Source organism: Rissa tridactyla, chromosome 1 (assembly GCF_028500815.1).
Source record: "Rissa tridactyla isolate bRisTri1 chromosome 1, bRisTri1.patW.cur.20221130, whole genome shotgun sequence".
In the NCBI taxonomy this organism is placed as follows: Eukaryota; Metazoa; Chordata; class Aves; order Charadriiformes; family Laridae; genus Rissa; species Rissa tridactyla.
Genome location: NC_071466.1, coordinates 218,596,856 through 218,621,166, shown reverse-complemented (window position 1 = coordinate 218,621,166; position 24,311 = coordinate 218,596,856). Strand labels below are relative to the sequence as shown.

Here is a 24,311-nt window from a genome sequence, read left to right as displayed (position 1 = left end):
CCCCTCTCCAGTGCCTCAGCGTGCTTTGGAAATGCTTCTCTGCCTGGGCTACCCATGGTACTGGAAGCATTTCCAGAAAAACACTTATAAAGCTCAGCTCTAGTTGTCCCAGGAAGCAGGCCACTACGCAGTTCTCCTTGCCATCAGACTCGCTTCTCTCTTGGTGTGTAACCACACTCCCACCACTGCACCCACTTCTCCAGTGGACCACTCGGAGAAGAGGAAGAAGATACAATGGCATCATCCAATGAAGAGATTGGTGAATGAGACTGCTCTCTTCTGGCCTTCCCAACACAAGACTTAGAATCGTGGAATGCTTTGGACTGGAAGGGACCTTAAGGCCCACCTAGTCCACCCCCTGCCCTGGGCAGGGACACCTCCCACCAGCCCACGTTGCTCCAAGCCCCGTCCAACCTGGCCTTGAACCCCTCCAGGGATGGGGCAGCCACAGCTTCTCTGGGCAACCTGGCCCAGGGGCTCACCCCCCTCACAGCAAACAATTTCTTCTTTCTTTCTAATCTAAATCTACCTTCTTCCAGCAAGGGGACCGCAATGCTGGAGGCTGACCTCTTCCCACCAACATCTACCTTTGTCTGTGCCCTGGCCTGGCCTTCAGCTGCCTACATCACATGCTGCCTTCAAAAGCTGAGGAAATGGCACGTGAAGTTCAAGAGCACTTGGGAGTAAACACTCTCACACCGAGCTTCCCTCTTCGTTTTGGTTTGCATTAAGGATTTTGCTTGTTGAGAAGTTTTTATTTGTCCCTACCCTTCCTCAGTCTGTTTGGTTACAACAGCAAAAGGTCTCCACTTCCACAGGCACACAGGACCAGAGACATAAACCATCTTCCAACAGCAGACACAAAAATCTCAGAAAGGACTTAAAAATATGGCCTGGTTAACTGAAGCAGTGCTCTGCAGTGGCATGGACAACGTACGAATTAGTAGTGGCACGGTACTGGAATCCCTCGTCCTCTCCTCCAGCAAAATACACGCAGATTCCAGCGAAGGACCACAAGTCTTGCATGTCCAGCGTCTCCTCTGCCCATCAACTCCCAGCACTGAGGAAAGTATCGCCCATCTTCCCCAGTCAGACACGTGGGGGTGAGCTTGGCTCGGAGCTCGGGTAAAGGGCTGCAGGAGCACAGAGCCACCACCCTGCGGAAAGGCGGTCGTTCTGACAGGAGATGGGAAAGGCAAGAAGTCCCAGGACAGTTGCACATCACCTCCCTGCCCTAGCAGAACCCGTACAAAACCTGCATTTGTAGGACAAGAGTGTAAAACTAACCCCCCTGGTTCCTTCTGCTAATTTGCCTTTTAGAGCAGATGCCTTGCAGAAGCAGCCATATAATGTTCCAAGTTACTACAGAACGCATGTCTTGGCATTCCTGGAAATAGTCACCTAAACCCAGCTGATCAACTACCTCACCTAAGAATAAACCTCAGCAATAATATACCATTTCTTCAGTGGTTTTCAAGCAACAAGAGCAATAACCAACACTGATCCATTCCCACACTGACGAACTTGCCCATTTTTATTTATTTGTTTAAACACAGAGCGAGCTTTTATTTTTACATAAACTTAACAAAGAAAAACAAACTTCCCAAATCCAAAATGTAAATATTTTCAAGTATACATTTAGTTAAAAACGTATAAACCCAACTTGCTGTGAGAACCAAACCCATCTAGAGTTCGCCCCCATAAGAAAGAGGCTCTTTACGGCGTCCAGCCTCTCCCCAGCTGTACGGACCCTGAAACCTGCAGGTTTTGCAGAGGCAGCACAGGGAGAATATCACATCTTTTATGTACTGTACAGCTCACTTTCTTTTGTGGGCTCGGCTACTGAAAACCAATCAAGCTCAGATACGGATCACTCCGAGCAGAATGTTCTTGGCTTGCAGTTTTGATAAAACCACACTAACGCTACTTCTGAGATCCTGATTGTTTTGCTTGCAAAGTCTTGAACAAAGAGCAAGAGGGTTTTTTTCCAGACAAACTCAATGTCAAACCATTAAAAATAAAGAAATAAGCTTCTGAAAATTCACTACAAATAACAAGAGGCTGTGAAATATTTCACGGAACTCGAAAGCCTTTTTCCCAAGACTGAGAAGGTGACACCCGTCTCGCACCAGAGCATTCCCAACACCAAGCTCCCTCACTGGGTTTTCTCCGTGGAGGACAGAAAACGAATACCTACTTGAAGCGGACCTTCTCATCCATATCCACCGGGGGCTCATGTGTGATGAGGTTGACCAGCTCCTCCATGCAGTGCTGCTGGCAGAGGAAGTCCAGCAGCTTGCGGTTCTGTGCCTTGCACTCCTGTAAGATGTCATCTTCATCCATCAGCTCGTGAAGTGTCACATCTTCTTTATCCAGCAGCTTGTCCACGTGTGATGTTGTGTTCAAATCAAACTTCCAGAACATGTTGATGGGACACAACTAGCTGTAAAGCAAAAGAATAGGAGTTAATCTTCCACCTTCACTAATTATTCCTCCTTTGTAATTCTGAGCGGAATACCTTAATATAGGTGCTAGCCAGCTTGTAAAAATCAGTTGAATTCTGTAAACAAGATTAGTTAATTTTTCACAACAGAAAACTAACACAACTTAGATTACAGCGGTCTCTTCTCCCAAGGAACAGGCGATGGGACAAGAGGAAACGGCCTCAAGTTGCGCCAGGGGAGGTTTAGGATGGATATTAGGAAACATTTTTACACTGAAAGGGTTATTAAGCCTTGGACCAGGCTGCCCAGGGCAGTGGTGGAGTCGCCATCCCTGGAGGGATTTCAAAGCCGGGCAGATGCGGTACTTAGAGATATGGGTCAGTGGTGGTTTCTGTCAGCGTGAGGTTGATGGTTGGACTTGATGATCTGAAAGGTCCCTTCCAACCTGGGCTCTTCTATGATTCTGTGATATCGATCATGGGCACAATGCACGCATGAACTAACTGTAACTGCAGGTACCTTGAAGTAAAATCAAAGGTTATGTTCATAGCGAGAAACGCGTGGCTGGATTAGAGCCAAGGCTGGCCACGGGCAGGGAAGCCACGCTACTGCCCCACGAGCAGTTTGCATTGAAGGGTTTGGGGTTTTTTTTTGTATGACCAGAGTCATGGTCATCAACCATAATTGCAACAATCAATGATGTATGGAAGAGGAAGAAAGGCCTCCAATGTATACATAACAGCAAGAGACAGACCGTAATTGGAAACTGCAAAAAACCCACAACCTACTGGACACTGCGGGCGATAACAGCAGCAGCAAACTTAGAGCTGAATTGCTAATAAACATAAAGCTTGTGGAACACTGGAATATGCTATTCATCTCATAGACACCATAAAAGTGTAAAACTGAGTGGTGTTTGTGGGGCAGAAGAGTAGATTTTGTTTACCAATAACAGGAACGGGCAAAAGGACACTATAAATCAACTCTAGAAATAGAAACTGAAGGAACGGCTTCCCTTTCCTACACATCGGATCTCAAGTCCTCGTAAATACTTGCTGAAAGGAAACCCTCCTCACCCTCCTCACCACCCCCTTCCCTCGCGGCACGTTTCACGTGGACATTTTACATCATCCCAACTAAATACAGAAGATTTTCACGCAGTTCTCCGCAAAAGTGGTAAACTGAGATACAGCACGTAACAAAACATGACTATTAAAACTATTAAAGACCGACTAGTCCCACAAACCCAGCCTAAGTCAGCTCCGTCCCCAGTGATCCGGCCCTGCCCCAGCTGCAGTTTCACCCCCCCAGTCTCCCAGCAGAGCACGGGGACCCCCTGCCCGTATCTGCTGCGCTTTGCAGGACCCCCCCGTGTGACGGGAACCACGCGCTGGGTTTCAGATGAGGTTTTACTACTGACGTGTATGTTCATAAGAACGCTCCCCTTCAAACACTTCGCTCACTGTGCGGCACTGCACTTTGTGTTACTCACTTTCATCCCACTCCTACCCCTAACGCTTTCTTTCCTTTTTGTTTTCCTGATTTTTCTCCATGTGAGCTCTATTAATTACGTTTTTCCAGTTACCTTCCCCAATACGCCTCAACTTTTAGAACGGTCATTAATTATATCCAAACAAGACAGCGTTCAGATCATCCCTAAGAAACTCTCCCACTGGTCTTCCTCCTGCCTAATATTTCCTCTTACCATTCTGCCCTTTACCATCCCACCTCGGGACCAGGTGAATCCACCGCGATTCCCCAGCGAGCCACAAGCCCTGCTCCAGCTGTCGCACCAAACGCCTTAATGATCTCCACAAAGAAACAAGATTTGCTGAATTTCTTTTAGTTAGAGTATCAGCTGCCAAAGAAAGAGCTCAGATTAGTCTGGCACAATTTAAACTACCGATTTTCATTTCATTTTTTATTGTTGTATCTTTCACTGTTCCCTACAGGGAGCAAATAAGGAGTAAGCTTCATTCCTCCCCAGTTACACTTCCAGTATCTTTCAGAGAGCACAAGGTAACTCCAGTGCCTCAGCATCAGACGCTGGTACTTCAAAAAGCGTTAAAAATGAAGTAAAGTGGATGAGAGATGTCCATGTGCTGCATTCCCAGATTATTTGTACATAAGTCTGTGATTTTACACAACAGCATCGCAACGCTTTTTTTAACCTAACCCACATTACTATTTCCGCAGCAGCAGGAACACTTGCTCCAACCATTCAATTTGCTTTTTCCAGCATCCAAAAATGTTACCACGCCTGATCTTTTGGCAGTTCCACTGCTTGCATAACTGTATCTAAGTCAGAATTTTGAAATTATCCTTTTTAAATAACAAAAAGAAGACACCACTTTTTCCCTCCAGGAGGGTTTACTGAAGAAGGGGGGCACTGCTTTCCTGTTACCACACCTGGGCAATTTAAAAGGCTTTGTAAAGACCCCAATTTTTTCATTACTTGTTTAAGTATTTGGGTCTTTCACACTGAACCTCCAACCGAAGGGCTTACAGGAGCTAAATGAAACATGTTAAAAGAAACATGAAGGTTTTATTTATTTTTACCAGTTGAGTCACTGACATGCATTTTCTGCTCTACCTCAGTTCAAAGATTCTCCACACGTGCGTGTTTGTGTCTAAGGATCTCTAAAAGGAAAAGGATTATCCTACGAACTGAAGGCTGTCTTTTCCCTTGGACGAGCTCTGTTACCCGGGATGTTTGATAACGAACTCCCCGGAGCTCCACTCAGGGCTTCACAATTTGTCTATTCTCTATCTCTCTATTTCAGAGACCTTTTTCCACGCGTCTTTCTTTTAATGCCTTTACTTCAGAGATTTAGAAGAAATCAAGAAAACCTTTGCAAGTTTGTCTTTCGTGACACCACTGCTGCTACGATGAAGCCCCGTGTGAAGGTCCAGTGGCGCTAGAGCAGATCCCGAAGGGGAACGCGGGAGCTACGCGCTCCCAAACCTCCAGCCTCACGTACAAACCTACAAACTCCCAAAGCTACAGCTTCATGTTTCCTGTGAAGCCACCGATGAGTATCAATGCTCCAGGCTCTACTCGTCACAACCCAAGCCCAGTCACTGGGGGGAAAGTGCGGGGAAACTGCCCAAACCAGCAGCTCAGCCAGCCCCCCCCCGGCCCACCCACCGCCAATTCCCAACCACCCTCCCAAGCCCCAGGCTGGGTAGTTCTGGTTGATCCTAGTCTTTGGGCAACTCGTCCGTCCCCCTCCAAACAGCACAAAATATGGCAGAGAGAGACGCGGTTTCTAATTTCAGCTGTTTAAATCAACAGTATATTGATTTTTTTAAAAAAAAAAAGTTAACTTTTAGCATTGCAGCACCCAGCAAGAGCTTCTGCATCCACCACTCAGCTGCCGAAAATGCTCTCAAGGAACTGAATTTCTGAGTTAGGAACAGACATCTGAATTTTCAACCTACGTGACATTTCTGTGACAGTAATGCTGTTTGGCTGTATAGTGTGTTCGTTACAAACTGTTCTTCAGATATTTTTAACTAACTGTGCTTCGTTATAAATTCACCAAGTGAAAAGCTGGCACAAAAGGCTTTAAGTGAAGAATGTTTGGGTGCCCAGTTAGCCCAAATAGGTACGTATTCCATACATATACATGTGCGACACACAGAGATCTCACTTTTCAAATTCAAACCCATTACAAATGTGTCAATTATACAGTTTTTCAGAAGTTTTTATATATCTATAGGAAAAGCTGTCTGCTCTAGAGGAGCCACACTGGTAAGCTGTCCTTAGGAAGGCAAGCCGGCCCTTTTCCCAGCACAGAGCCGGCAGATCCCCTTCCCAACCTCCTTCAAACAAAGGCTGAGGAGGGCTCCTGAGGTGTTTGGCCTCTCCCAGCCCTCTGGAAGACACCCATGGAGTTCCCAGTGTCCCGGGACTGGGAAGGGAGGCTGCCCCATAGCAGTGACTCTCCCACCTTGTTGCCCAAAGCACAAGCACCAATGCGAGACTCCTCTCCTTCGCCCTCACCCCAGCCAAAAAAAGCTTTTAGCTCCAGTGCTCTTATGGGCTACTCAGTCCATGCAGCGAGTGAGACCGGGAAATGATCTTTCATGGAATACTGAAACAACAGAGAGTTAGGCCAAAGCAGGTGTCCAGGCAATCAAACGAGGTTCTGTAACCCACAGGACTCCTCTGCAAGCTTGAAAGTGGAATGGTACCACACACAAAAAACCCCCAAAGAGACACAGACACCGCTGTAGACCAGCGGAATGAGTCACGACCTACAGGAGCCAGGTGAAGTGTCCTGGGAGGCCACAAGCGAGACAATACGCTGCTGTAACACTGTCCATGGGGTCTGAAAACGGTGCCTCTGGGAGCAGAGAGGTACGGCAACCTCTGAACACGCAGCTCCTTGCGCTACACAGTCACAGACTGGTTGGGGTTGGAAGGGACCTTTAAAGACCATCTACTCCAACCCCTGCCACGGGCAGCAACATCTTCCACTAGACCAGGTTGCTCAGAGCCCCGTCCAACCCGGCCTGGAATGTTTCCAGGGATGGGGCATCCGCAGCTTCTCTGGGCAACCTGGGCCAGTGTCCCGTTCCTCACCGGAAAGAATTTCTTCCTTCTGTCCAATCTAAACCTGCCCTCTTTCAGCTTAAAACCACCGCCCCATGTCCTGTCACTACAGGGGGGTTTCTGGGCTGCCAGCTCATGGCTGGCTTTCCCCACCCCAGCCCCCCCTAAGCCCTTCTCTCAGAGCTGCTCTCCATCCCTCCATCCCCAGCCCGGGCTGGCACCGGGGGCTGCCCCCACCCAGGGGCAGGACCCTGCACTGGGCCTGCTTGGACCCCATGGGGGTCACAGGGACCCACTTCTCCAGCCTGTCGGGGTCCCTCTGGATGCCATCCCTTCCCTTAAGGAATAAACTGCACCACTCAGCTTGGTGTTATCTGCAAACGTGGTGAGGGTGCACTCAATCGCACTATTGTTGATGAAGATATTAAATAGTACTGGTCCCAGTACAGACCCTTGAGGGACACCAATCATTACAGGTTGCCACTTGGACACAGAGTCACTGACTGTAACTCTTTGGACGCGACCATCCAGCAAATTTCTTACCCAACAGTCCATCCATCAAACCCATCTCTCTCCAATTTAGCGGCCAGAATGTTGTGTGGGACCATGTCAAAGGCCTTACAGAAGTCCAGGTAGTTGACATTTGTAGCTCTTCCCTTGTCCACTGATGCAGTCACTTCATTGTAGAAAGCTGCTAGATTAGTCAGGCATCATTTGCCCTTGGTGAAGCTATGCTGGCTGTCTCTAATCGCCTCCCTGTCTTCCACGTGTTTCAACATCCTCCAGGAGAATCTGCTCCATGATCTTACCAGACACAGAGGTGAGGGTGACTGGTCGGTAGTTCCCAGGGTCCTCCTTTTTACGTGGTGTTTCCCTTTTTCCAGTCACTGGGGACTTCACCTCACCACCACAACTTTTCAAATATGACAGAGAGTGGCTTGGCAACTGCATCAGCCAGTTCCCTCGGGACTCTGGGATGGAGCTTGCTGGGTCCCACAGACTTATGTATGTTGTTCCTCAGATGGCCTTGAATCTGATCTTCCCTTACAACGGGAGGGACATCCTTGAGGTTCAGGGGCTTGAGAGATGTGGGAAGAGTGATTACCATTGAAAACTGAGACAGAGAAATTGTTGAGTATCTTGAGTACCCCAGCCTTCTCCATGTCAGTTGTCACCAGTTTTCCTGTCTTATTTACTGGGAGGGGCAGCCGTGGATTTTCTTTAATCTTCCTTTTCTGGCCGAGGTACCTGTAGAAGCCCTTCTTACTGTTCTTCACATCCCTTGACAATTTATTGAGACTTTGCAGACTTGGATGGTCCAGAGGAACTTTCCACGCAAACACAACCATATCCGACACCTGGATGCTTGCAGTTGACGGTGGGGGCAATGGCACGGCATTACCCATACCCAGGCAGCACCAACACGACAGAAAAGCGGAGCTCTTGGAGAAACCACACTATCCCATTTGTGGAAGCAGCAGGACAGGAACACCTACGCACACGCCTGTGTGTAACACACGTGCTGATTTCAGTATGCGTATTTTTGCATGAAGCACATGCAGTCTTCTACAATACGCAATGTAACTACTGAAGAACATGAAAACATCTTGAAAATACAGGGCAAGACCAGAAAAAAGTTCCACATGATGAAAGGGACACCCCTACGAATGCTCCATTTTGAGTTGTATCACGAAACAAACTAGTATATCTATAACGTAATAAAAAATGTTCATGATTACTTAAAAAACCACTGATAGTCTAGAAAAGTAAGCGCCCCATTCTGCAATGATTAGCTAAATTGTTTTTTCTTTAATCTGCTTCACTGCAGGTAAGCCATCATAACTAACAAGGTACTTGTTCTCTACGAGCTCTGAAGAGCTTGAAGAGAAGCACTTGTAAGAAATGAGATCTCCCGGTGAAGGACCTGAGCTGCTGTGAAACAGCATTAATCACCAAAGTGCAGTTCATCTAACGGGACCCACCACAGGAAACCGAAACCAGGGTAATCCACCTCCTGAAACGATGGTATCGCCCTGTGGAGCCCGGAGCTCGGAATGAGCAAACCCTTTCTCTTGGCATTAGGATATAAATCCATCTTCTGTCTGTAACTCAAGAAGTGCACTTCACCTCCTTCCAAAATGTTGATAAGAAAAAACGCTTACTGAGAAAGAGGAAATGGGCTAAGAGAAACCAAAACAAGCTGGAGAGCTGCTGACTATTCTGAGCCTAATACACAGTAAATACAATTTCTTCTTGTGATACACAACTTACAAAGATTCTACACCGTTTCCTGCTTACGCTGTCTTTAAGACACCTATTTAAACTTCAGGAACTTCTAAATACTAAAATATTAAACACTAGAAGTCACTAATAAATAATAAACAATGCACGTTTAACTGTACAGCAGAAGTGACAGATGAAGAAACAGGAATATGAAAGAGTATCCTACTTTCTCCAGCAATTTGTGGCATTGCATACCCCAATAAAGAAAAAACCCAGGAAATTAAATCAAATCAGGAGCATCTTAGGCATCTGATGGCAAAAAGTAAAAATAACTGCAGATTTCCAGGACAAAAGACCACAAAGAAGCGGATGCCAACTGCCAACTTTAAACGTTTATACCCTCTAAGTGTAAACTGCTTTCTGCGTTCATTCCTCTGTTCCTGCTGAGGAGGTCCCAATCCTCAGAATAGCAGGGCCTCAACGGCTTCTCGGTATACCCAAAAACCTACCAACAAGGGTATCATGACCATGTTCAACACCCAACAAGCCACCACAGCCAAGCCACCCAGCTCTGTACGGCAGCAAAGCGGAGGGAACCCTACAAAGGAGGGGGGCACACCTACCCGTCCCCCGCAGCTATTTCAGCATTTTCCCCAGGCTTCTGCAGTACCTTTTAGCACCTTGTGGAGCTCAAAAACTGAGACCAATTTAGCCAGGTGCACTTAGTTTGAGATGCACATCTGCAGACAGGCTGAAGAATGTCTCTCTCCTCCAAAGAAAACACACTTTTATCTGCAACTTTGACTCTTGGCCTTGTTATGCCTTACTGATGCATTATCATCTCACAGATAGTTTCAGTTATCCAGATACAAAACAATTAAGCAGCATTAAAGTCTGCTAAGAGGACTCAAAATTGATTAACCTTTGGGTAGGTCCCCACTCAAGGGAAGGCTTGCTCCACAGCTCTAGCAGATTGGAACAAGACCTGTTATTGACATTCCTGTTCAGAAAAGTAATATCGCCTTATCCATAGAGTTGTGTGGTTTCTCTTTCCTCTTTCCCTGATAATCCCTGACCTCCCACGCACCTGCCTGGCACAAGCGGTAGTTGACAAAACAGACAGGAACAGAACAATTGCTCTGTCAACATCAGATACTGAGACTCTGTCACCATCAGGCCGTCCTACTCCTCTCGCTCTTCGACTGCAACTGCTGAACTATTTGACCTTCATCTCTAAGTGAAGAAGACTCGGGCTTCACGTCTCGAGCAAGGTCTGAGCGATGCTTTCCATGAAAGCCAGAAAAGTCAGGAGACAGAGACCGAACACCGAGTCACATCAGAAAGCGCTATGGAGAAACGTTTCTCTGAGGTTTATAACAGTCTGCTATACAAACGTATACCAACTCACCTATGGCCACGTACCAGATAGCACTGCCCTTCATTCAGCCTTCTCAGTATTTCGGGGCATTTATTCTACGTCCAGAGAAGCCTTAGAGTATACTACAACGAGACTCCAACGTGCTGGGAGCTCCAGAGATAAAAGAATAAGCAGCAAGGCCAAACGCAGGAGTGTCCGGAGCAGCAGCCTAACCCTGAGGGCTAAAGGGAGGAGAACACAGCCAGGAACTGGTTTGTGTAAGTATCTCTAATAGGAACAAAATCCTTCCAACTGTTACATTTCAACAAACTGCTTTTCCTTAGGTCTAGACGATGAAACAGCCTCTTCTGGCATTATTAGCAGTACAGCAGTTCTCATTTTGAACGAGTGTTCCATCCTGAAGTTCAGTAAGAGGGAAAGGTTTGTCAAATGAAGAACGCCCATTTTTTCCCCACAAGTTGGCATTACGTAAAAGTCTGGGGTGGATTTCTGATTTAAGTTTTGATACTGCTTCAAGAATGCGTCTTCAGTGCTGAAAGTACCTTCAAGCGCTGTCAGAGCTCCCCAAATATCCTCTTGTGAAGTGCTTCTTACCCTACTGTGAGGCTACCGCTACTCTGCCTCACCTTACCCCGGAAAGGGGGGCTTCGGTTCCCAGGCACACTGCACGCACTTGTGTCTTCTCCTGCCCTCCATCCAGGGCTGAAACGGCAAGGGAAGAGTTTATTAACTCGGGAGGCAAGAAGCCAAGGAAAACCCACATCTCCGCTTCCAACATCAGCTTCTGGCTGATGACGATCTCCCCTTCTGTATATGAAGAGGCTTTTATGATTTTCTTGAAATACCGCAGCTTCTTTGGTCAGGATTTCTTTATTTCTTGGATCTTCTCAGAAAAAGCACAGCAGTGCCTCAGGAAAGGCCTCACGTAGTGCTGAGGTGCCTCATGCCCAGAGGGAGCGATGCTCCGTGTCAGCCCTCGGGAGAGCAGCCCCCGAGGCACGGGACAGCAAGGCAAGAGTGAGCCTCACCTTTTTAAACACGTTGGGGCTTGCGATTGAGAGTGTTCTCTGACCTTAAACCATACCGAAGTTTCGAATGGTTTGGAAAAATACTTTTTAAACCAGCTGTTTTGAGTTCACCGAGTATCATTCCTCCTCCCGCCCGTGCGGAGCTGTAAAATACAACTGCCTCGCGCTCACTTTCCCCGTACCATCTCAGGCGTGGAACAGAACGCAAACTGCTCGAGCAACACCCGACAATTAGAAAAAAATAATTATCTATTAAAAGCAGAAGGAGGGCGTAAAGCTGAAGTATAAAGGCAATGTTCATCACAAGGCCAGAGTGCAGTACACAAATAGTTTTCTGTCTACAGTGATCACATTGTGTACATTAAAATCATTGCTTTAAGTTAAAATTGTTTCACGAGTACAGGAGGATGGTACAAGTTAAGGAGTAAGATATGTTAAAAACTTCAAGCTGTATGCATAGATGAACTATGAGAAAGCTGCTCTGTAAGATGATTTTTAGGAACTACGAAATTGTGAATGTAGGGTTTTTTCTATATATAAGAAGTTAGAGGTAAGTCTCAGGCTTTGTTTAAATCTGATCTCTACAGTGAAATACTCAGTATCTTTACTTATTTAAAACTTATTTAAAAACAAAACGGTGCAAACAAAAACATGCATTTGGTAAAAGTGGTAACTTTTTCTTAAAGATGACAGATAAATTCCTTGGATAAACTCAAGAATAGAAACATAAGTGCTTTTTGCACCATAAATAACTAACTATCATTCAAAATGAATTTGAATTTTCTCACTTTACTAACCATCTCCAACTGTTCAACTGTCATTCTTTCACCTAACCTCATACCACAAAAAGCTCGTTCCTGCCACGGTTCACTTATTCCCCCCATATTTAAGTTTCCAGTTTTGTAAAACTGGGGAAGTCCTGAGCCGCGCGAGGATGCTGGGGAGATTAACAGCTGCGAACAGCTTAAAATAAGCTTTCCATAACCGGGTATTTCTTCACCGAGCTGTTATCCCCCACCGCCAGCCTGCCTTTATTTGTAGCCGAGGCAGAGTTCATTTGAGACACCAAGAGGCTGCTTACAGCCCTGCAGATATTCAAAACAATCCCTGTCACACAGCTCCTTGAGTTTCACTTTCCTTCCTTAAACAACAAGTGAAAAAAAAAAAAAAAGAGCTAAATCAGAATATGAGAACATGAGGATAAACACGGCAGGGTCACGGTTCACATTCTTGCTGCTCGAGATAACTCTTGCTATTTTTCTTTTAAAGCTGTTTCTAGCTCTTAGATCTGGGGGAAAAAATTAAGTGTACTCGTTATAACTGCTATAATGAGGTTTGTCCCGTCTGGAAGTTCTCCTCGGCAGGGGGAAGGCAGCAGCACGCCCGCACTGCCCACAGCTGGCAGAGACCGGCCTGTGGGCATCAGCCATCGGCAGGGACATGCAGACCAGGGAACAGGGATGGAGCTGGCAGGGGCCACCCACAATTCCGTCCCCCGATGGGCCAGACACGCCGGTCATTCCCTTTGCAAGGGACTGGAGGCCTTCGATTTCCCAAGTGCTTTAATCAGCAATTACTGGTACGGACCTGTAACACAATAAATAACATAATAGCTAATACTGACCTGGCTCTTCCCAATTGTCTCCAAATTACATCAAATAACCACTGTTGTTCACACTTAGCACTTGATTCAGGTGTTTTATAGATGTAAAATAAAAGACACAAGTTGCTTATTTTCAAGCCGTTAACTCAATCCCAGCGGCACAACTTGTACCCAGTTGCAGGTAATTTTATCTGGGCAACCAGTTTACCCAACAGCTTCCTTACGATCATGTTGTGATTTACACCCAAAACGACCCAGGTGCATCTTCAGTCTTAATGCACAAGACCTTCTCGCTCTCTGCAGCTCCCTGAAAGGAGGGGGCAGCCGGGGGGGGTCGGGCTCTTCTCCCAAGGAACAGGCGGTGGGACAAGAGGAAACGGCCTCAGGTTGTGCCAGGGGAGGTTTAGGATGGATATTGGGAAAGATGTTTACACTGAAAGGGTTATTAAGGCTTGAACAGGCTGCCCAGGGAAGGGGTGGAGGCACCATCTCTGGAGGGATTTAGGAGCCGGGCAGATGCGGTGCTGAGGGACACGGGTCACTGCTGGTTTTTGTCAGAGTCAGGCTGATGGTTGGACTCGACGATCTGAAAGGTCTCTTCCAACCTGGGCAGTTCTGTGATTCTATAAGTTGCACTTTTGCTGTCCTCCGCATCTTTAACCCTGTAACACCACAAAATACTAAAACCCCGTTGTTGGAAGGCAGTTACGGCGCCAGAGGAGGGCCTGGGAGCCCGGCCGGGCAGGAGCACGCGTCTCTGCCAGCCCCATCGTGGGGAGGGACAGCCCAACAGCCTCCCACGGGCTCTGCTCTCCTGTGACGAGAGATCCACCTTCCATCTCAAAGTAAGACACACAATTTAGTCCCCTGATTTGTTAGATTACTTCTGTTCTTGCTTGGAGCTGCAAAAATAAGACTTTTAGAAAGCTAGGTGTGCTCTGTCAGGCTGGAGCAACGAGCCGCTTCACTGAAGGTTGCCGCCAGCAGGCAGCTCCAGCAAATCACCCCATCAAAACAAAAAAAGGAAAAATTTCATATTACAATTCACAGCAAGAAACGTGTCAGGCTCAAAACGTTTTGTGCAGAAGATAGATTGATTCACATATGGTAATGAACAGCTTTTAAGGAAGGCAGGTGCCTTCCGGACACGTGGGGAGGAGTGACCATCCTTGCTCTCCGTAGTACAAAAAAAGAGAAAAAAAGTGACTAAACGGATGGGGAAGAGCAGAAAAAAGACATAGACAAGTTCCAAAAGGTGCTTCTTGTTTGATATTTTCAAACGGTCAGTGGATTAATTGTTCCAGCTCTTTGTAAACTCACCTTCAAACCCAGTCTGTCGGAGCGGTGACCTGTACAGGCGTCACAGGGAAAGACTTTTGCTGTCCCCAGTGCCCTCCGAGCCCCCCGGCACTGGGGACAAGGCATACACACACCCGGCTCGGAGAAGGCAGGGTGTCAGTCTTGGAATTCTGCATAGGAACCGGGAGATGAAATATTTCCTACATTTTTTCCAAACAAGTTCCTGGGCTGCATCCCCAGCAGCGTGGGCAGCAGGGTGAGGGGGGGACTCTGCCCCTCTGCTCCGCTCGGGGAGACCCCCCTGCAGTGCTGCCTCCAGCGCTGGGGCCTCAGCACAGGAGAGACACGGAGCTGTTGGAGCGGGGCCAGAGGAGGCCCCGGAGATGCTGGGAGGGCTGGAGCCCCTCTGCTGTGGGGACAGGCTGAGAGAGCTGGGGGGGTTCAGCCTGGAGAAGAGAAGGCGCCGGGGAGACCTTCCAGCCCCTGCCAGTCCCTAAAGGGGCTCCAGGAAAGCTGGGGAGGGACTCTGGCTCAGGGAGGGGAGCCACGGGACGAGGGGGAAGGGTTTTACCCTGCAAGAGGGGAGATTGGGATGAGATATTGGGAAGAAATCCTTTGCTGTGAGGGGGGTGAGCCCCTGGGCCAGGTTGCCCAGAGAAGCTGTGGCTGCCCCATCCCTGGAGGGGTTCAAGGCCAGGTTGGACGGGGCTTGGAGCAACCTGGGCTGGTGGGAGGTGTCCCTGCCCAGGGCAGGGGGTGGCACTACATGATCTTTAAGGTCCCTTCCCACCCAACCCATTCTATGACTCTAAGTTTAATATCACAGCCTTTCCATTCTGTTATTACAATTAATTAACTGTATGTATTCAAACTAAAGCACTGGGACATTCAGGTTTAATCCCGGTGAGGCCCAAGCACGTAGCTACCAAAGTACCTTTCTCCTGATGTCTGTCGTATCTCGGGTCTCACTACTTCACCTTAGGTCAACAATAAACTAGAAATACCTTTTGGTTTTTCAGGCGGACATCTCAAAGCCCTTCGAAGTCTCTCATATTCTTTCTGAACTGCAGTATCTCATTAAAGGGAAAACCATAAAGATTTAAGTAAACAAGTTTTCTCTAACTATATGCTGCCACTTTTGAAGATTAACTGCTTTAAGGGAAGCATTTCTAAATTTGATACATGTGGAATTAAACTGTCATTCAAACACCTGCTATTTGCCAACAATGCACTGCAGGAATTTTTTAATATTCAGAAGGTATGCAGAGCTTCAGTCAAGAAGCAGAGGAACACACAGAGCAATCCCTGGCTGCTCACAGATTCTGGGGGAGAGGTTTAAAAATCATGAAAAAAAAAATTCGTCTTACTATGTATGTTTCAAAATAATGACTACTTTTTGTCTTATTCCTTATACAAGTAGAATGTCAAAAGTCTCCTTTCTCCTCCGTGGGGCCCATAATGACTGTTTCACCCCTTTTGTCTCACTTCATTCATTCTTCCACTTATCAGCGATTTCCACTCTGTGGCCTGGATTTTATTTTCGTTAACAATTTTGAGGGGGAAACGTGTGTTTCAGAGCCTTCACCCGAGTACCATTAACTTTGGTAGAGGCACTTCTACCTTTTCTAGAAAAGGTGAGGGGGAGTCTGCAGGAACAGCAGGTGATTAAAATTCACCAACTGAAAGACCCGTATTGCCGTGTATCACAAAACGTACAGCACCGTGCAATGCTGCGTTGGCTGCCATAAAAAAATACACTGCACCTCCTACTTCCCCTAAAACTCTGGGTGAGGCTTTTTCTTACTCTTCATTTCTGAATTCTGTGTTTTGTCCAGGATTATTACCGCAGTCAGTCCCGTAGTTACCAAAGGCTACCCCGAGCCTTACCGAATACGGGCACACACACAAAACACCCACGGCATTTTCCAACCTTTCAGAATGCTCTCAGTACTCCAAGGCCAGTAAAAATGGACATGGAGGGCCAGCAATCACCACAGGCAAGTCCTGCTGGAAACTGGGAGGAAATTACCAAGATTTACGGATTTTTTTATTTAAGCCTATTTAAACCCATTCCTGATAAAATAAAACATTTAACATTTTCCACTTAGTTACTAAGTGGAAACACATGTAAAAGCGGAGAGAAGTACATTATCCTACTTGTTTCATAAAAACCTATTTTTGAATACTTCTGACTTTCCTGTAACATCCTTTCTGTTATAAAAATACAAAGGAAAACCTAACTTCAGCAGCCCTGTCACAGCTGAAGAGTGTTCCTCGGCCACATCTAACTCAGTCCCTCTCTTCAGTCTTGACAGGTACGGATGCCTGATGTGTATTTTAAGGTTATTTTATGATTTTTTTTTTTTGGCTAAGTTTTAATACGGAATTTCCTTTATTTCTTCTATAAGCATAAATAACTTTAAGCATTGCCACACAGAGCAAAAGAAAAAAAAATGCAAATAATTCTCTCCAACTGCAGCATCTGAGCGAGGTTTCGAACACACCTGCGCATCGGCTGGGACCAGACCCCCAGGAGCAGCCGGCGCTCACCCGAGAGCTCTGCACCTTTAAAACGCAGCTACCGAACAACTAATTGCAGGGAGTAAAGCATCACTTTATTTAACTTAGTGAACTTCAAGCCTAAAACTAGCTTTTTAAGCAAACTGTTAAAAATTTATAAAACCTACAACAAAAACATACAGATGGACAAGGACAGTGCGATCGACGGTTCATCTGAACTCCCACAGAAATACTTTCCATGGGCTTCTCCAAACAGCTTTAAAGAAAAGCTAGCTTTCTTTTGTGAATCAGCAGCTGGTTAAAATAAAAGAAATAAATCAAAAGCAAATTAAAAAAAAAAAATAGAAAGAGGCGGCAAGTAGGGTCCCAAAAGAACCAGTGCTGCCCAATGGATTTGTAAGCGATTTCAGGACAAAGACGAATAGCAAGGTAGAAACATTTACTAGTCACAGAAAAATTATGCAGCTTAAACCTACCAAAGCCGACACAAACAGCTGCACAACGATTTCATGTTAGTAATCAGCCAGACAATGAAACTGCAGATTTATCTCAGCGCTGACAAAAGCACAGAACTAATCATGGGAGAAATCCCAGCACCGAACGATGACGGCTAAGTTAGCCGCTGAGATCCCTCTGATCAGGGATCTGTGGCCATCCAGCACCTTCAGGCAGAAATGCCCAGATCTTTATTATGGCCAGGCTAGCAAAATAAATACTAGCAGGGTTTATAAACATCACCAACAGGTATCTGAGCAGCAGCTTCATCACTGCAGGAAAATTTGTCTTCTTGAAAGGAGGACAAGCAGGGGATAAACAATTTGCGCTGACCATTTTGTCTGAACTGGCAAATCCTGGCTGCTGGGCTCCGTTCAGGCAAACTCGGGAGCTTCCTGGGACCAGCCAACGCCCGCAGTGTCCTCGGATCCTCAGGGAGTCTCTCATCCTCCACCCGTTCTGAAGCCAGGCTGTCCCTCTGCCCCTCGTCCATCTGAGACGTATCCCACGATGTATCCCACACTCTCCTGCGCCGCGAGCTTCTGTCCTGCTGCACTTTCACACGCTCACACTCTTCTGCTGCCCCATCCCACCTTCTGGGAACTTCTTGCCCCCAGTGTGCTTGGAGGATCCCAGGCAGGAGCCACCCCCCCCTCCTTCCGCAGGGGTTTGCCTGACCCAAGTGCCACAGCCAGGAGAGAGCACCAAGCAGCCCTATTGTCACGCACGGCCACCCCTCTGAAGAAAGGTGACATTTTAACACACAAATCAAACAGATCCTGTTTGTTACGGCCATTTGGAAACCATCTTGGAGCCACTGTTGAAGGAGCTCAACACAGAGCAATAGCCAAAGAGGTAAGAGTAACGTCCAAAGTTATTAGGAGAAAGAAGAAGTAACCAGAAGGCATGACATCATTTGACTATCGTGCGTTCACATCTCGAGCGCGGGTCTGGTTCACTTTTCTCAGGAGAGACAGCAGAGCTCAAACAAGTGCAGCTGGTCTGATCGGCTTCTAGAAGAGACCGAGCGGAACGAGACACAGCACAGCTTCTAATGGAAGATGCACTAAGCTTGACTTGATACATGGCTACAGCTCAGAAAAACAACAGATACAGAGAAAAGCATGAATGGTATTAAGGAGGTGAATAGGCAGCTATTTACAGCTCCCTATAAACCAAGGAGGAGGACACCTCACAAAGTTATCAAGCGGCCAACTCAAAACCAGGCAGAATGAAACACTAATTATGTTCTGCATGGGAAGAAGCCCCGTGGAGCGTACTGCCGCAGACGGTTACAGGGTCCAAAAGCTCAACTGAGCCCAAAAACCCAGCTGGTTACACCAGTTCATAAAACTCAGCTTTATAAAGGACAGTGCCGTTTCAGAGAAGTCACTAACCCTGGTGACTCCCGAGGCGGGAGTGCCTACCCTACACCCACACTGCTCCGAACCTCCCCAAGCACACCCTTAGCAAGAGCCGGTATCAGAGGGTCCTGACCCAGCTGCACCCCAAGGATGACTGTCATTTCTCAGACTGGGCTACACTGTTATTTCCAGCTACTACTTTCTATTTCCAGCTACTATTTTCCATTTCACTGGCATAGATGACTACGAACGCCTGGATACCACCCAGGTGCTTTGCTTCCTAGATGGCTTCCAGAACAATTTTCACCAGTTTCAAGCCGTCAGGTCTGACATGCAACGTAACTATCATCAGCTCCATCAGCAGCACCTCTACTTACGGCTCACCTAAAATCTGCACTTTTCTGCAAGAAAATTTAGGATCTCCTGCATTCTTTTAGGATCTTCAAGAATGCCTTTAATTGATAACGTATTGCCCCTGGCAGACCGTGCTTAACGTAAAATCTCTTGCCTTTGGAGCATTAAGAAAGCGTTTCCTAGCTGACTTGCCAATAGGAAAAGGACAGAGCGAGCCAGCCCCGCTGGCGGCACTGGGAGGGATGGCAGTGCTCCCGCAGGCAGCCGGGCCATCTCCAGTAATCCACAGGCAGTGAAACCCCAACGCAATTACACGCTGCATGAGAGGGCAGTTCCTCTTGCTTGCTTTAAACTGCCTGCTTGAGAACTTTCTCGGACACTTCCAATTTCTCACCTTACGAAGACCAGTGAGTAATCACAGGCTATTCACTTTCACTACCCCAATGACAGAACACACCGCGTGTCATTTCCATATCGCTACTTCTTGGAACAGCCACAAGCAGTTCCCAGAAATAGATAGCCACCAGAAAGAAAAAAAGAATTTCCGCCTTCTTCCTGTCAATTACATACCTTAAATGAGAGCTCAAGTTTTGAGAGGCACTTACCAGTTAAACCTGGTTGTAGGGAGTGACCTGACCCACAAACCATGGCTCGGCTGCAGACTCAACAGCACAGAGGAACCGAGCTCCTCTGCTCTACGGAACCAGCTCAGACCCATCACAGCAGGACTGTCCCAGGGACACTACGGTTTCCTCCCAAATGACTCCAGGTATTAAATATCAAAAACTACCTCACTAGCAACCACCAGAACAAATAATATAGCATTATAAAGCACGCTGTCACTACCGAGCTTAAAAAAAGAAAGATAGATGTGCATACCTTCAGTAGAAGTTATTTCAAACGTGAAATCTTCTCCACAGACAGAGAAACATTTGGGTTACAGTTCCTGGAATATGCCCAGCTTCAGAAAATTATTTTCATCCAGTGTGAATTCTTTCTCAAGCTTCTTATCCTGGAAAATATTTTTAGAAGTCACTATTAACCAAAGGTAACCGAGGGCCAAAGATTACTTTTTTTCCTAAACAAAATTCCACATTACCTTTCGGCCCAAAGAAAAATTGGAGCCAGGCTGTAGGTGAGACACAGGCTTTGCAAAGCCACCACCGTGTCAGACCCTCCAGTTCCCCCCAGTGCAAACCTGAGCCCTCGCACTGAGCGGGGACCGCAGGGGGGTCAACAGCCCCCTCCCCGCCATGGCCCCGGACACGGCTGGAGGCTTGTACCTCAGTCAAGGACATGCTCATTTTCTCGATATTGCTTCAAAAGAAAGTTATAGGTTGCCAAGGAAACTTAAGGGTCATTTTCACTTGTTCCAAGAATAATTGCAGCAACAACACACATATTTCACATTCGGTCTGGGGCCGTGAGGCATCCGGGAGAGCTCCCTGCACTTGCAGGAGGTGAAAGGAGGCGTGAGAGCGGAGCTGGGCTCAGGTCGGACGGAGCTGGGCTTGAGCCGAGCCTCCCCGAATCCAGGTATTCCTTTTGGACCAAACAGCAACTAACAGCAACCAGGCCCTACGTGGAGAGTAATGTTCAGTGATATGGTTTAGTGATGGGTTTCGGCAGTGTGAGGTTGATGGTTGGACCCGATGACCTTAAAGGTCCCTTCCAAGCCAAGTGATCCTATGAGTCTGTTCCCACACCATCCCAACACAGGGAGTACACTCATCACCGGGGCAAACCCTCCATACACCCGAACAGCCTCGCAAACCTCAGACCCAGCGGAGGCACGGCAGCGTAACACAGAGCACCAACAGAAAGAACAATATCATTTTCTCACCTTCTTATCAGTAACTACTCATTGGAAGTACAACATTCACCCAAAACTGAAGTAATCGATTTGAACGGACAGCGTACATGATTTTATTGTGCATATTTAAGGTCTGTAAATTTGATGCCTTCTTTTCCCCCAGCCTTTGTCCTACAGAGTCTTTTAAACATTACAAATGACAAACTGAACATAAAACGGTGATAGATTTAAAATCACAACCCGGGGCCCAACAATTAAAGTACTGCTCTGAAAACAGACTGAACTGTTTTCCAGAGGAATGATGGTACACCTCAGGTGTATTCGGAATACAGGAAGAATTCTGTGAGACAGAGCTTGACAAAAAGCTACGTTTTTTGATTCTACATATCCCTTTAAAAGTCAAACTCTCTTTTGGAAATCAACTCACAGATGTGAATATCTGGTGCATTTACTTAAAAGCAAAGGGTGCACAGAACAGCTCGGAATAATGACTTGGAGTTTGGCACAGGGCAGTTATCACTTAGAAGCTACTTTATTATGGAAATTCAAACCATCTGCACCATTCTGACACTTTTGTTTGTTGTGCTTGTGGTCAGGATAACCCATCCTTCACTGCGGGTAGCGTTACCTCAGCCCCAACGTGTTACTGCACACAGAGCAGCCCCTTGGGCTCACCCAGGCGCAGCGTCGCACCTCTCCGTAACCCGCCTGACGGCGGCGGGCACGACGACTGCCGAGGGCTCCTGTGCAGAGCCTACGCGTGCCCCAGAGCCCTCACCACCACAGCCACACAGCTGACGGCCATCAGCCTCAGCTAGATCTGCCTTCGCTCTTTATCCTGTATTCACCTCAGTTTTTCTTCAATTTCTTCAATTATTTTTTAATTGAAACAGTTACCGAATGAATTTCCAAATAAGCGTGGTAAGACAACTGGATCTGCTGTATTTCCACAGTTGAAACATGGATTTGGATGATGTGGTTAATTAATTACTTCCACTCTGAACACATACTGCTGAGATTTCAGCCTTACTCTCTTCTGAGACATGCACTTTATTTTATCTGGCAACCAATTTGAAACAAAGCATGATAAAGTAGTTAAAGTAAATAAGTGTTTCTATTTTCTGCCTTTTCTCCTAGTGATTTGACATTTTTTGCTGAACTCACTGTGTGTTAACCAGCTACATACACAGGCATGGGCAAAAACGTACCACAGTACATCCATACAGAAGTTCAGTTCTGAAGTCAAACCACGCACGGGTTTCTATGTTGTCAAAAGCGAAGTGTCCCATTTCTAACAGGAGAAATCATCCACCTCAGCAGAACAACTACTATCTCCAGTGATTTCCTGGAATAGGGTAGAGAGAGTAAACCCAGCAGACCAAACATACTCCCCTACACTCACACATTTTAGAGGAAACGTAACCTAACTTAGGCTACGAATTTTAAAGTATACTCCAAAGGGAGTATGCCGTGATTCCCCGCAGCACAGACACAGCAGCAGCAAGGCGGATGGACAGCTATCAGCAAATTCCTTTTGAAAGCACCTGTACGGAGACAGCAGCCTGGCCGGGCTCCACGATGAAATAATTAAGCACCTGTGGCTTCAGAAGAGCAGAACCAGTCCCAGCTGTAGCAGTGCCATAGGAGCTCTCGTCTTTGGGAAAACCACATCACCGCTCAGAAACACCGAAATACAGGTCAGTGACCCAGCAACAAGATACAGCTTTTCAGTTTGATACAACTTTAGATTGGGTTAAACCTGAGCCCACTACCTTCCTTATTCCAACAGTGCATTTTTGATTCTTTGGAAATCCCGTGTTCGTAGACGCTGCTGTGCTACACCTGTCTTCCCACCTCCAGCACACGCATCCCGGATTAAGTTCGCAGCGAAGTGCTCACTGGTCAGGCAACGTGCCTAAAACCAATCAATGGGAAACTGATTATTTTGAATGACAATCAGCAGAATTCACTGCTGTGCCATAAAGGCTAAGAGTTTTGTAAAATTCCACAGCTCTCTGGTTTAAATGGATACCGAAGCTTTGGAGAGCTCAAAGCCGCAGACGGGAAGGCTTTGGAGGAACAAATATAAACCCCATGATGCCCAGAACAAACCATCTGCTCGGGGCTGTCCTCGAGCGGCTGACTGGGGGCAGAGGGGTCCACAGCAGGGTTTGGGGTTGGGAGAACTTGTCTTGTTCTTTTACATCAGCTTTGCATTCCACAAAGGGAAGGTTTTCCCACGTGCTGCACATCACAAAGAGATCCAGCCTGAGGAGCGCTGGTCACCCCCGTGCTCCTCCACATCCTCAGCTGTGGGCACCGAGCCCCGGGGCAGGAATCCCACAGCACTGCTCCCAGGAGCCCCCGAGGGACATCCCGACCACCACCGACCTGCACGTCACCGCCACCCCGACGCACCCACCACGGTGTGCCACCACCTGCTGCCGTCATCTCCTCTGCACTACCTGCCTCCTACTCACAGATCCCTGAAAAAACAGAATACTCTTAGTTACACAACAACCGGTGAAGTCGTTCTACAAAGGAGGCGGCTGATAAACCCACCGTTCAGCATTACTTACGGATTGCCAGCTTCAAAGCAGTCACCCGCCAGCCAAACCCTTTCAAAGAGTCGTTAGAACCAACAAGGCAGAAAAAAATTGAACCACTTTCACTTTATGAAAGGACATTGGCAAAACGCCCAAGTAATTTGCCCAAAGTTTAGTGTGAGCAAAATCTAAAGGAATTCAAGAGACCGCTGATTTACAGCTCCTTTCATTAGACAGCATTTGTTTCCAAATATCCAAAATACCCAAAAATAGCTATGTGTTTTTCATATAGCCAAGACATGCTTCCAAACATATTAGCTCAAAGACGCGAATTAAAATACCAATCAAGAGTGAAAGTCCAGTTTGTATATAGCTCAGTTAAGTCTCTATGAAACTAAAGCGTGGTGCAGCTTTTCCATACACTTCTCCCCAAACCCCCTGTGTGCAGAGTCTGCCTTCCCTACAACCGCTTCTCCGGGCAGTCCTTCAACAGCGGGGCTCGAGAGGTATTCCACAGCCTTTTCATGGAATCCACTCAGAAAAGCTCATTAACAAGCTGTCTAAAATCACGGAATCACGGAATCTTCAGAGTTGGAAGGGACCTCTAGAGATCATCTAGTCCAACTCCCCTGCTAGAGCAGGGTTGCCTAAAGCACATCCCTCAGGGCTGCATCCAGGCGGGTCTT

General features: G+C 47.0%; 1 protein-coding gene across 6 annotated transcripts in view; it reads right to left on the bottom strand.

The window, feature by feature from the left end:
- The window catches only part of PPP6R2 (protein phosphatase 6 regulatory subunit 2), a 120,432-nt gene that overhangs the window by 70,930 nt on the left and 25,191 nt on the right, over positions 1-24,311 (bottom strand). For 4 of the 6 annotated variants that reach the window (XR_008466165.1, XM_054199995.1, XM_054199981.1 and 1 more), the window contains 2 exons: positions 20,146-20,278; positions 2,198-2,443 (listed from right to left, as the gene is read on the bottom strand). Coding sequence is in view for 4 of the 6 variants with exons in the window: in XM_054199995.1 (XP_054055970.1) it covers positions 2,198-2,424 (227 nt within the window). In the remaining 2 variants the exon portion in view is untranslated. Of the gene's footprint in view, positions 1-2,197; positions 2,444-14,554; positions 14,704-20,145; positions 20,279-24,311 lie in introns of those variants that run through there. The other 2 variants (XM_054200002.1, XM_054200019.1) reach the window with 2 other exon arrangements.